General features: G+C 38.9%; 1 protein-coding gene across 1 annotated transcript; it reads left to right on the top strand.

The window, feature by feature from the left end:
- Positions 1 to 5,502: 5,502 nt before the first annotated feature.
- LOC108718635 (acyl-CoA-binding protein homolog) lies at positions 5,503 to 13,802 on the top strand. Its single transcript, XM_018266960.2, has 4 exons — positions 5,503 to 5,609; positions 10,636 to 10,753; positions 11,370 to 11,432; positions 13,552 to 13,802. Exons 1-4 carry the CDS (start codon positions 5,598 to 5,600, stop codon positions 13,623 to 13,625), a joined length of 267 nt encoding a protein of 88 aa, XP_018122449.1. The 5' UTR covers positions 5,503 to 5,597; the 3' UTR covers positions 13,626 to 13,802.
- Positions 13,803 to 14,231: the final 429 nt, after the last annotated feature.

Below are 14,231 nucleotides of genomic sequence, written 5' to 3'. Positions count from 1 at the left end.
GGTCCTCCTAAACACTTTGATGCCAATATGCATAGATATACCAAAATATTGGCCAGTAGAGCCCCAAATGACAATAGCTGTATACATTTGTCACGGCTGACGCGCGCTGGCTGCTGCAATAATAAGCAACCGATTTTTGTGGGTGTAAAACACAATAACTAATGTTTACCCCCAAAAACCATATATTTTCGGAAAGTACACATTCTACGAATCCTAAAATGGGTAACCATATGCTTCTGCTGCCAAACTACTGAGTCGCAAGCTTCCACAATTGTCTCGGTTTTGGTAAATATCTGAAAATTGCCTCAAAGCTTCAATCTTCTCAGCACCATTATCCCACATTTCGTAAGCATCCACAAAATCAAATCCCTAATATGATGCCAGGGGTCTACTCAAACAGTTTGGTGCCCATTGCATAGTATATACCAAAGTATTGGCAGTCAGAGGCCCCAAAATGAATTAGCGCATACAAATTTCCTGTGGTACTTCACGCTAAGTTGAAAAATCAACACATTGATGCAATTTGTGGAGTTAAAACCACGAAATATATGTTTACCCCCCAAAACCCATATATTTTCGAAAGTACACATTCTACAGAATCTAAATATGGGTAATCCATGCCTTCTGCCCAAACTACTGAAGTCGCAAGGCTTGCCAAATTACGGTTTTGTAAAATATTCTGAAAATTGCCTCAAAAGCTTCAACTTTATCCCATCTATATGCCCCATGTGATACTTACAGCATAAAACATCCTAAATATGATGCCAGGGGTCTCTAAACGTTTGATGCCCAAATGCATAGATATACCAAACTATGTGGGCACAGAGACCCCAAATGACAATATGTATAGACATTTTCACGGCTGACACGCTGGCTGCTGCAATATAACCACCCAGGTGTGTTGTATTATGCGACATTAGACACCTAACAGTACAGAGACCCCAGAAAACCATATATTTTCAGAAAGTACACATTCTGACGAATCCAATATGGGTAAATAAGCGTTTCTACTGCAAACTGGCCAAACTGCAAAGCAATGCTGAACATAACGTTTTTATCAAATTTCTGAAAATCGTCACAAAGCTTGAATTTTACCCCATTATATGCCCACATTTCGTAACTTATCAGCATAAAACATCCTGAATATGAACGCCAGGGGTCTACTAAACACTTTGATGCCCAATATGCATAGATATACCAAACTATGTGGCGCACAGAGACCCCCAAATGACAATAGTGTATACATTTTCACGGCTGACGCGCGCTGGCTGCTGCAAATATAAGCACCCGGTGTGTGTAATATGCGGACATTAGACCACGAAAAAAGTTACACCCCAAAACCATATATTTTTCGGAAAGTACACATTCTACGAATCTAATATGGGTAATATGTTCTCTGCAAACTGTCCAAACTTCCAAGCAATTGCGAGTTAACTGGTATAAAATTTCTGAAAATGTCACAAAGCTTGACATTTTACCCCATATATCCACATTTCGTTACGCACCAAGAAAAACACCCTAAATATGATTGCCAGGGTTCCTCCAAACAGTTTGGTGCCATTGCATAGGTTTACCAAAGTATTGGCAGTTAGAGGCCCAAAATGAAGTTAGCGCATTACAAATAGTCCTGTGGGTAACTTCATCTAATGAAAAATCAACACATTGACTGCATTTTTGTGGGTAAAACCAAAATATATGTTTACCCCCAAAACCCATATATTTTTGGAAAGTACACATTCTACAGAATCTAAATGGGTACCCATGCCTTCTGCTCCAAACTAACTGAGTCGCAAGGCTTTGCCACAATTGTCGGTTTTGGTGAAATATCTGAAAATTGCCTCAAAGCTTCAACTTCTCAGCCCATATCAACCATGTATCGTTACCAGCTAAAACACCTAAATATGATTGCCAGGGTCTACTAAACAGTTTGTGCCCAATGTCATAGGTTACCAAATATTGGCGCACAGAGGACCCCCAAATGAGGAACAATATGTGGTAACTTTCACGTATGAAATCACACTGGTGCTGCATTATTAATCAGTGGTGTGTATAATGAACACTAGACATAAATGTTACAGCCCCAGAAAACCATATATTTTGGAAAGTACACATTCTGACGAATCTAAAATGGGTAAATAGCGTTTCTACTGCAAATGCACTGCATGCAAGGCTTGATCAAATCGTTTTTGGTGAAATTTCTGAAAATCGCACCAAAGCTTAACTTTACACCATATATGCCCCACATTCGTAACGTTATCACCCATAAAACATCCTGAATATGAAGCCAGGGTTCTACTAAACATTTGATGCCCAATATGCATAGATATACCAAACTATGTGGCGCACAGAGCCCCCAAATGACAATAGTGTATACATTTTCAGGCTGACGCGCGTTTGGCTGCTGCAATATAAACACCCGGTGTGTGTAATATGCACATTAGACCCTAACAGTTACAAGACCCCAGAAAACCATATATTTTCGAAAGTACACATTCTGACGAATCCAATATGGGTAAATAGTGTCCTACTGCAAACTGTCAAACTGCAAAGCAATGCTGAACGTAACGTTTTATCAAATTCTGAAAATCGTCACAAAGCTTGATTTTACCCCATATAGCCCCACATGTACGTTACCAGCAAAAAAACACCTAAATATGATGCCAGGGGCCCTCAAACAGTTTGGTGCCCAACTTGCATAGTTTACCAAATATATGGCCAGTAGAGCCCCAAATGAAGTTAGGCATAAATAGTCCGTGGGTAGCTTCAGCTTGAAAAATAACACTTGATGCTTTGTGGGGTAAAAGCACAGAAACCCCTATAGTTACACCCCAAAACCATATATCTTTGGAAAGTACACATTCTACAGAATCTAAATGGGTACATGTCCTTCTGCAAACTCTGAGTACTGCAAGGCATTTGCAAATTAGCGGTTTTGTAAAATATTCTGAAAATTGCCACAAAGCTTCAACTTTCCAGCATGTATTTGCCCAATGTATCATTACAGCATAAAGCATCCTAAATATAAACATAGGGGTCTACTAAACAGTTTGATGCCCAATGTGCATAGATATACCAAACTATGTGGCGCACAGAGACCCCCAAATGACAATATGTATAGACATTTTCACGGCTGACGCGCTGGCTGCTGCAATATAACCACCCAGTGTGTGTATTATGCGACATTAGACACCTAACAGTACAGAGACCCCAGAAAACCATATTTTTTCAGAAATTACACATTCTGACGAATCCAATATGGGTAAATAAGCGTTCTACTGCAAACTGCCAAACTGCAAAGCAATGCTGAACATAACGTTTTTTATCAAATTTCTGAAAATCGTCACAAAGCTTGAATTTTACCCCATTATGTGCCCCACATTTCGTAACGTATCAGCATAAAACATCCTAAATATGAACGACAGGGGTCTACTGAACACTTTGATGCCCAATATGCATAGATATACCAAACTATGTGGCGCACAGAGACCCACAAATGGATATATAGTAGATAAAATTTACATAGGCAAAACAAAATAACACAGAACAGTGTGAAATGCAAATAAATCACCAAAAACTAATAAAACCACAAAAATCAATGCTTTTTTTTTCACACTAGTGTAATCGGCCACCAGAATTACCGTTTGAATATTTTAGCTGGGCCAAATCGATTATACGGACAGAAACAAGTGAACAAACACAATGCAGAGCTGAAAATGCAATAAAATGGCTAAAAATTCAATAAAATGGCTAAAAATGCACCAAAATACCCAAAATTGCAATATAACCACCAAAATAACATACAAATGCTATTGCACAGTACGGTTAGCGAATACGCTATTCGGAACGGCAATAAAACATTTTTTTTAGCCCAAAAAGAGACGATGCGATAAGAAAAAAAAAAAAAAAAGCCACAAAGCCATATATGTACATATGCGTGTGTACAACGGGTAAATTGCATGTTATTTGCGCGTGTGCGCGTGTGCAAGTGTACATGGGTGCTGTGAGTGTGTGTGACCCCCCCAATCCCCAAAAATCTATGTGTGAGTGTGTGTAAGTGTGAATGTAAGTGTATATTACTGTAATAAGTGTGTGTTGGTGTGTTTGTGTGTTTTTGTGTGTGCAAATGTTACACTTACCTGGGGTAGATGCCTCAGATCGATGAGAGAGGGCTCCACGCAGCAGATCTGCAGCTCCAACGGTCATCAGCCATGTGGGGGCGGAGCTGGGCGGAAGTGCAGCGCAGGCAGCAGCAGGACGCATAGGAAACGCGTCCCTGCTGCTGCTTTGGGGCCCCTGGGCGATCGCGCCCCAGGGGCCACACGATCCCCTGCTCTGCTCGTTGTCTAGGGGCAGGGGATCGTGAAGGAGCGGAGCGAGCGGCTCTAACAGCCGCTCCTCCGCTCGCAAACCCGGAAGTGCTGCAGAACGTAGAATCTACGATCTGTGGCACTTTGGTCCTTTGATCCACAGAACGTAGATTCTACGTTCTGTGGCACTTAAAGGGTTAATATATTCTAATGTAAGGTTGTAAGGGTTTTGTTTACTTTGTGAGCTACATCTAATATATAGCCTTTTCTGCACTCAAGCCACAAACAGAGTCACTTGTTGTATGTAAAAGCTCATTTAAACAAGTCACAGTCATTTTGGAACAAAGTGCTTTGGACTGATGAGACAAAAATTTAGTTATTTGCATGGTGGAAGAAGAACACTGCATTCCAAGAAAAACACCTGCTGCTTACTGTCAAATTTGGTGGAGGTTCCATCATGCTGTGGGGCTGTGTGGCTAGTTCAGGGACTGGGCCCTTGTTAAAGTCAAGGGTCAAATGAATTCAATCCAATATTAACAAATTCTTCAGGATAATGTTCAAGCATCAGTCACAAAGTTGAAGTTACGCAGGGGTTGGTTACTCCAACAAGACTGACCCTAAATACACTTGGAAATCTTCAAAGACATTTATGCAGAGGGAGAAGTACAATATTCTGGAATGGCCGTCACAGTTCCCCAACTTGAATATCATGGAAAATCTATGGGATGATTTGAAGCTGGCTGTCCATGCTCAGCAGCCATCAAATTTAATTTTAAGAGGGGTTCCCAAACTTTTTCATATGACTGTATATCAATATCTATTTCATATAAAGAAATCCAATTGCAATTGATAATTCATACTGACACTTTCCTATGGGACATTGCATGGTTTGTTATAAGTGGCTATTGAAGATATCCATATGCCACAGATAAAGCCGTGGGACACTTTTAACTAGATGTTTTTCTACAGATGTGCATAATTGCATATGAAGAGCCAGAGGTATTTCATGTGTGAACTTGCTGAATTGCAATTCCCAATGTTCTCCTACAGCCATAGTGCACAAGATGCTGATGAGTCTGGCAGTGATAGAGTTACATGATGAGCCTCCCCTCACAGAAGTTATTGTGTTCCATTCAACAATGCCTTACATGAGAGATGGCAAACCAATCAGAGGCACCGGATATCAGCAGACAGCTGAGCCATATAAAAAGTAGGACGCGCTGCTGCATATTCCCAGACTGCTTCTGCATTCATCTACATTGTGCTGCCGTTACTACTCCTGTACCAGCCATGTCTCCACAGGTACCATCCATTCTTTGTTCTTCCAGACTCTCCCGTTTACCTGTAATAGGGGTTAGTGGATTAACTGCTAGAGCACATATTGCTGGCATCATCATACTGTGCTTCTGCAGCTAATATAAAGCATCACAGGTTTTTTGCAACTGCTGCTGGGTGTGAGCGGGATTCAGGACAATGTAACTCAACAGCAACTCTAGGGCTGCAAATCCCCTGTCCGTATATCATAAGCGAGAAATCTTAGTGGTTTAGTTGGCTTTGTAGATTTATCTTTAAAGGGGTTGTTCACCTTTTTTGGTAACTTTTAGTATGATATAGAGAGTGATATTCTGAGACAATTTGCAATTGGTTTTCATTTTTTATTATTTGTGGTTTTTGAGTTATTTAGGTTTTTATTCAGCAGCTTTTCAGTTTGCAATTTCAGAAATCTGGTTGCTAGGGTCCAAATAACCCCAGCAACCATTCTTTGGTGTGAATAAGAGACTAGACTATGAATAGGAGAGGGTCTGAATAGAAACATGAGAAATAAAAAGTAGCAATAACAATACATTTGTAGCCTTTACAGAGCATTTGTTTTTTAGATGGGGTCAGTGACCCCCCCATCTGAAAGCTGGAAAGAGTCAGAAGAAGACGGCAAATAATTAAAAAAATATAGAAAAAATAAATAATGATGACCAATTAACAAGTTGCTTAGAATTGACCATTCTATAACAAACGAAAAGTTAATTTAAAGGCACCCCACCCCATTAGGCATGAAACTACTTTATTAAATTTCCGATTTTTTTTTACTATAAAAAATTTTTAGTGGGGAAAAAAACGTTGAATTTTTCAGGATTTATTATACCCCGAGGGTGGAAAAATTTTGAATCCGAAAATCCAGCATCTCAGACCTGCTAAGGTTGCATATAAGTCAATCGGAGAAGTCCGAAAGATCTGCGTTGGTTTTCGTGCAATAATCTAAATATTTTGTGGTTTTCAGGTGGAAAATCCGAAAGATTTGTACGATTCGTTTTTTTCCCCGAAAAATTTTTTTTCTGGAAAGTTTATTGATAAATAAGGAGAAAAAAACCTGTGCAGATTTGGTCGGAATAGTTTTCAGAAAATATTGAGATAAATTCGGACTTTGATAAATGGGCCTCTTAGTGTCTTGCTGTTATTTTCTGTTTGTGTACAGGTATGGGACTTGTTATCCAGAATGCTCGGGACCTGGGGTTTTCAGGATAATAGATGTTCTGTAATTTGGATCTTTATACCTTAAGTCTACGAGTAAAATCATGTAAATGTAAAATAAACCCAATGGCTGGTTTAGCTTCCAATAAGGATTAATTATATCTTAGCTGGGATCAAGTACAAGCAACTGTTTTATTATTACACAGAAAAAGGAAATTCAAATTTTAGAAATTTGGATTATTTGATTATAATGGAGTCTATGGGAGCAGCCTTTCTATAATTCTGGATAATGGGTTTCCGGAAAATGGATCCCATACCTGTATAAAGGATTTGAGGGCTCTGCAGTGTCATTGATTTTACAAATCAATCTTGTAGATCCATTTAGTGTTGTGTATTACAAAGTAGCGAGCAGATCTTGGGTGCGTGTTTGAAGTATAGAAGGGAAGCCCAGCCTATGGCCTCCAGTTGCTTCTGACCTACAATATTCAGCATCATTAGCAGCTGATGTGGATTAAGGGTCAGTTACTAAAATGTGATTTTAGTGGACAGATTATTAGTCTAGTTTGTGAAGGGAACATTATTTATCCAAAGCTGTTTTTTCTGAGTGAGTTTTCATGAATTAGCACAAATAATTTGCACATTTCTTTACCCAAAATGTTTATTTTCTCTGATTCACTGTATACCATCATAACCATCACGATTTCCTACAAGCATGTTTTATATCATACTAGCAAAATATCAATTTGAAACTTAACCGAAATGTTCTTTTGTGCTAGAGAAGAATTTCCTATAGATTGATTTTTGTGTAATTTGAGGCAGAAAATACTACATGCTACGCTAACAGAACTAGAAAAGCATTGGGAGGGTTACCGTATATACTCGAGTATAAGCCGTTCCGAGTATAAACCGAGGTACCTAATTTTACCTCCAAAAACTGGGAAAGCTTATTGACTCGAGTATAAGCCGAGTATAAGCCGAGGGTGAGAAATGCAGCAGCTTCTGGTAAGTTTCAATCAAAAAATTTAGGGTTTCTGCTCCCATTGGAGGTGCCGGCGTCTAGTTTTTGGACGCCGACGACCATTCTTGGATGCCGGCGACTATTCTTGGCGACCGTTTTTGCTCTTGACCCAAGTATAAAGTATAAGTCGAGGTACAGTTTTTCAGCAGATTTTGGGGGTTGAAAAACTAGGCTTATACTCGAGTATATACGGTATGTAGAAAAATGATAGTGAACGAGACATAACGACAGTGACTCTCCAAGGGAGAATGAGAGGTTTGTGGCACAGGCGTGACACAAGGAGGACAAGCTTAGGGAAGAAAGCGTTGGATACAAGGAAAATAAATATATAATGGGAGAGGAAGAAAAAGCTAGACGGAGTGAGCACAATAGGTGACACCTGGAGCAAAGATGAGTAGATAAGACCCAGCCAACAAGTGATGAGAAGGAGACACAGAATTAGTAACAGAATTAGTAACACCCACCCAAGGAAGCTCCATTTGCTAGAGAGGAAACAAGGGCTTATATTTCATGCTGGTGATAATGCAGTACATTACATTTTATGATGAAAACCTCCTTAAACATAAATCATACATACAAAGGTTCTCCGAGCAGTTCATTTTATCCTTCGCACAGACTTCAGTGGTTGTAAAGTTTAATCCAATTAATAGATCTACGTTTAGGATGTTAAAGCTGCACCGCTGCAAATAATCGAGAACAGCAACAGTCACAACAGTAACACTTCAGGCACTGCATTGTTCATTGATAACTATGGGAAATGGTGGCAGACAGAGAGCTGCTGGCTTTAGCCACATGGCAGAATGACCACTTGAAACAAAAGATATCCTCTTTCTTCCAGCCTCCTATGCACAAACGCCCAGTGCACCTCTCCAAATGTTACTCCAACAAATAGTACCAAGTACACAAAGGCAATTCAAGCGGGGTGAAACCCCTGCACGTTTATTGCATCAAATGTAACATTTTGGGGGCAGACCCCTTCCTCAGACATGCACAACTGCACTTAGATGAGGGATATGTACCCCAAAAAAATTGACATACTAGTGAAACTCCACCCACCAGTACAATCAATTGAGCACAACAAGCGTTCAAAGAACAAGTGTACAAAAACGTGTGCAAGAATGACCATAACACCCAGTGTGACATTAGCCTACAACTTCAGTTTATAGTCAATGTCATTTTGATTCTGTTTGCCAACAGTATTTTACAGTAAGAGAAATAGACTACGGTCCCTGCACTTCAGGTGTGCCCAGAGGGATGATATTCTCATTGTTACTCCAGGAACAACCATGTTGGTAAAAGATAACCTTCCAGAATTTGTGATGCCTGCCTATTTAACGCAACCTGTTTAAGGATGACTGTTCACTTGTTCTCATTTAGACCTAGCTTAGAAGGCATCCTATTGTGTGTTGAGCCTGCAAGTGATAACCCATGTTGCAATTTGTCACTTCATTCTTGTTTAGCAGCTAAGGAACTTATACATTCCAAGTTTGGATAGGTAGTTTGTCTGATCTTGACCATAATGCTTGGCCATCTGAGCACGAAGGGCACCTTCTTGGGGTCTGCAGCTCAACCAACAAGTTTATAGCATTGGCCCTAAGAAACAGAACCCTTCAATTTGTCCCCTTCATAGGTCACCCTGATTATGCCCACTTTGAAATCATGACCTTTAACTAAATATCCATGATACTGTTACTTGGAGGAAATGAGATCGATATTAAATCTATTAAATTTTAGAATTGGGATCTGGGGTTGGTTTGTTAAAGTGGCCCCTAAGGTGCCCACCCAACATACCCCCAGTCAAGCGAAATTAATTCAACAGAACTGCCCAACTAAATCGGGTTGAGTATGGCCACCTTAAGTATGTGTGCTGGCATTTCAAAGCTACTACTAATGGTGGCTCAGGCATAGAAAACAACTGGCTCAAGAGGAAAAGAAACAGATTTAATGAAATTTCAGATGCAGTTAAATAATAAATCTGACACAAGAGGCAGAAAAAAAGTGTCAGCAGGTGCAGGAAAAGTCTTAGCTGTCATTTGTGCCCTTTAAAAGGGAACTATTGCAAAAAAATGAAAATTTTATATAAGCTTCAGCATACTAAAATCAGAAGTTATCTAAGTATAATCAGTTAAAAATCCTGTGCCTTTTCTGAAATATTCGTAACTCTTCACTCTCCTCCTCTCAGCATCTGCCTCTCTTCATTCTCTCTTCATGCAGGAGTTGGGAGTCTGATTTTGAGCGACAGTTAAATCCAATAAATCTTTTAGGGGGGGTTGTTTTTGCCTACAAGATTTTATTATAGACAGAGACATCCTGTCCCTCTACATGTAGAATTTGTGCCAAAGGCAGTTATTTTGGCAGTCGTTTTGTTTGTACTGGAATCCGTTATTAGGCAATAGTCCAAATTCTATTCGAATTTGAAAAAAATTAAAAAAAATCGAACATTCAAATATCGAAATTTATCATGTACTGATTCTACTTCGGCCATTCGCCATCTAAAACCTGCCAAATTGCTGTTTTAGCCTATGGGGGACCTCCTAGAACTTATTTGGAGTCACCAGTTATTTTGGATTCAAAGGTTTTTTTGGGGAATTTCAATGTTTTTTCAATTCAAAATTCGACCCTTGATAAATATGCCCATAAGTGTTTTTAACAGTTTTGTTTTATATCTTTTTGAATAAAATAATATGACGGAGCAGATGGAGAGTTGCTGGCATCAGCCTCTTGGTGGAATGACCTTACCTCCCATTGTGACATTAGCTTTGAAGTTAAGTTTATAGTGAATGTACTCAATTGTTTTTGCCAACAATATTTTAAAGCCTTTTTTTTTTGTGAACTTTACTTTAGGCGGACTTTGACAAAGCTGCAGAGGATGTAAAGAAATTGAAAACAAGACCAACTGATGATGAACTGAAGGAATTATATGGGCTTTACAAACAATCAACAGTCGGAGATATAAATACAGGTATGCCTTGCCTTTGCTCTGATTGAAGTTTTCTATTCCATCTCTCTTCCCACCCTCCATTCCAAATAATAAAATAAAGATATGACTCACACAAACACACAAGAGCTGGCTCCAGTGACTAATATATATCAGCTCGTCCTCCAGACAGTCGCATCGTGAATACAGTATTTTGGGATTCGACTGAATCATTCATGGAAAATTCGACTGAATCAAACTCTAATTTTCATATGCTAATTAGGATCAGTCATATACTTTTAACTTCCTTTTTTGTTGGACAAAAAGTCACATGATTTTAATAATTCGGATTCAGTTTGGCCAGGAACTTGAATTTTCCAGAATCTGAATCCTGCTGAAATGGTGAAATCCTGGCCGAATTTCAAACCAAATCCTGGATTGAACCCCTCTTAGTGGATGTCTGTCTGCCATGTGTGCGTTAGGTAACTCTTTTCCCATTGATTGTTATGGGAATCAGTAACAGGTGGGGCATTTTGATACTGTAGTATGCCAGCTGATTAAAGTGGCAGTTTTTTTGTTAGAGGCCTAATAAATCTTGAAATGTATTGGCATTTGTTTGGGTATTTTAATCTAAGAAATTACTATTTTGTTTCTGTTGCAGATTGCCCTGGAATGCTAGATCTCAAGGCAAAAGCAAAATGGGATGCATGGAATTTAAAAAAAGGTAAATATGTTCCTGTTTTCTGTCTCTACTTTTGGAAACAGCAAAGGTTTGTGTATTGGGAATGCCCGTAAAGGTGGAAAACCAGCCCTCGCACTGTGTGGTACACAAAAGGGCTGTTTCAAGGGCATGTTAATGCTCTGATTGCATTAGTCTCAATGGCATATCTGCTGCTAAAGGAACAGTTCAGTGTACAAATAAAAACTGGGTAAAAATGTGCAAAATAAAAAATGTATATAGTTCATTAACCAAAAATGTAATGTATAAAGGCTGGAGTGACTGGGTGTGTAACAGAACAGAACACTACTTCCTGCATTTCAGCTCTCTAACTCTGAGTTAGTCAGCGAATTGAAGGGGGGCCACATGGGACATAACTGTTCAGTGAGTTTGCAATTGATCCTCAGCATTCAGCTCAGCCCATGTGCCCCCCCATCAAGTCACTTATTGGTTACTGCCTGGTAACCAATCAGTGGAAACCAAGAGAGCTGAAAAGCAGGAAGTAGTTTCTGTTCTGTTCTGTTACACATCCATTCACTCCAGCCTTTATACATTACATTTTTGGCTAACTAACTATATTAGAAACATTTTTTTTTTTTTGCACAGTCTATTTATCCAGTTTTTATTTTTTATACTGAACAATTCCTTTAAAGAGGGGGTTACATTACAATTAACTTTTAGTATAATGTAGATATTGATATTCTGAGACAATTTGCATTTGGACTTCAATTTTTTTAAACATTCTTTTGTGGTTTTTCAGTTATTTAGTTTTTCGTTTGCTCTCTCCAGTTTTGTATTTCAGCAGCTATCTGGTTGATATGGTCTTACTTACCCTAGCAACCAGGCAGTCATTTGAATGAGAGACTGGAATATGAATAAACGAAGGACTGAATGTAAAGATAATTGATAAAAAGTAACAATAACATGAAATTGTAAGCTCACAGAACAATCTTTTTTTTTATCTGTTGAGGTCACAACCCCAATCTGAAAGCTAGAAAGAGGCAGAAAAGTTAAAGGAAAACTATACCCCCAAAATGAACACTTAAGCAACAGATAATTCACATCATATTAAGTGACATATTAAAGAATCTAACCAAACTGGTCTAAATATTTAAGTAAATCTTGCCCTTTTACATATCTTGCCTTGAACCAACATTTTGTGATGGTCTGTGTGGTGCCTCAGAGATCACCTGACCAGAAATACTACAACTCTACAACTGTAACAGGAAGAAGTGTGGAAGCAAAATACAGAACTCTATCTGTTAATTGGCTCATGTGACCTAACAAGTATGGTTTGTTGGTATGTTTGTGTGCACCGTGAATCGTACAATCCCAAGGGGCGGCCCTTGTTTTTTTAAAACGGCAGTTTTCTATTTATGATTACCCAATGGCACATACTACTAAAAAAGTATATTATTATGAAAATGGTTTATTTACATGAATCAGGGTTTAACATATGAGCTGTTTTATTTATTATATTTTTATAGAGACCTACATTGTTTGGGGAGGTACAGTTTTCCTGCACATCCTGACCTGCTAAAAAAGTGCTTCCTGTTGCTTCAATTCACATAGATAAAGGGGAACAACGGAAACCTAAGGTACAGGCACGCTTTAGCCCAAAAATAATCAGAGGGCAGCGTTATTCATTTTTATTCCCTCGGAAACTGTTAAAACGTGGTAAAAAATGCAAATGAGTTCTTATATTTTTTGCTTCAGTGTGTTTTCGTCTGTTGTTTTTTTTTTACCTCGTTTTATTCAGCTCCTGATTACAATGAATAAATCAGCCCCATAGTTTTTTGGGCTCAGAAGCACCTGTGCTGGAGGTTTGGGGGGTTTCCAACTGACCTGCAACAAGCTGTGGGTCTCTGTTGACTTTCATATACAGTAGGTTTTTATATGTGTTTTTAGCGTTTGGATTTGGTTGGGCTGAACACGGGATTGAACTGAATCTGAATTGGCAGAAATCCAGTCAAATCTTGGGCTGGCTGCATCCGAATCGGAATAATTGAGATACACCTTGTATGTTTACTTTGCTTAACTGCACTTAATTGATTTCAGGTCTCTGGTGAAAACAGAAACTGAGACCCTAACTCTAAGAAAAAAAACCGATGTTTTGTTATTGCAGGTTTGTCAAATGAAGACGCAATGCAAGCCTACATCTCTAAGGCGAATGAACTGATTGAGAAATATGGGATGTAACGTTTCTTCCACATTGTGAACAGAATGTTCTATAGTTTTCTGCTGATTCTACTATAATCAACTTTAGGTTTGTACAAGGTTGGGGGGTCCAGTAAACCTTAGACACGTTTGTCCAGGCTATAGAACTGTTTTTTTTCCTGTTTCCTGCACTCACCTATTAAACAAATTTACAAATCAGGCTTTGGAGTCTCTTTGCTCAGCTGTCAAACAGCCGCACTCTACTACTCTGCTTCACTCTTCAGCTGCACTGCGGCTATTCTCTACACAGTGTAAGATTATCAAGAGCTGATCCTTCATTTCACTCTGTATATGTAGTACTGGAAGTAGAGTGAGCCATTAGGAAGTCATCTTGCTATCTGCCACTACTGTTGGATGTGCTGCCTCATCACAGCGGATTCATTTCCACATGCAACGTTTCCGTTGAGAATGCTTTAAAATTACAGACAGGCCATTATACAGGTAAATGAAAAATATTCAAAAATATCATTTGCTGTTGTGAGCATTCCAGTGTGCAGTAATGTGTTGTAAAAAGGATCATTTTGACACTTTATAAAACTATACTAAAGGGGTTATTTACTAAACTCTGAATACCCAAAACCTGAAAAT

Source organism: Xenopus laevis, chromosome 6L (genome assembly GCF_017654675.1).
Source record: "Xenopus laevis strain J_2021 chromosome 6L, Xenopus_laevis_v10.1, whole genome shotgun sequence".
Lineage (NCBI taxonomy): Eukaryota > Metazoa > Chordata > Amphibia > Anura > Pipidae > Xenopus > Xenopus laevis.
The sequence above is the reverse complement of the archived record's forward strand: the minus strand, read 5'-3'. Positions and strand labels throughout refer to the sequence as shown.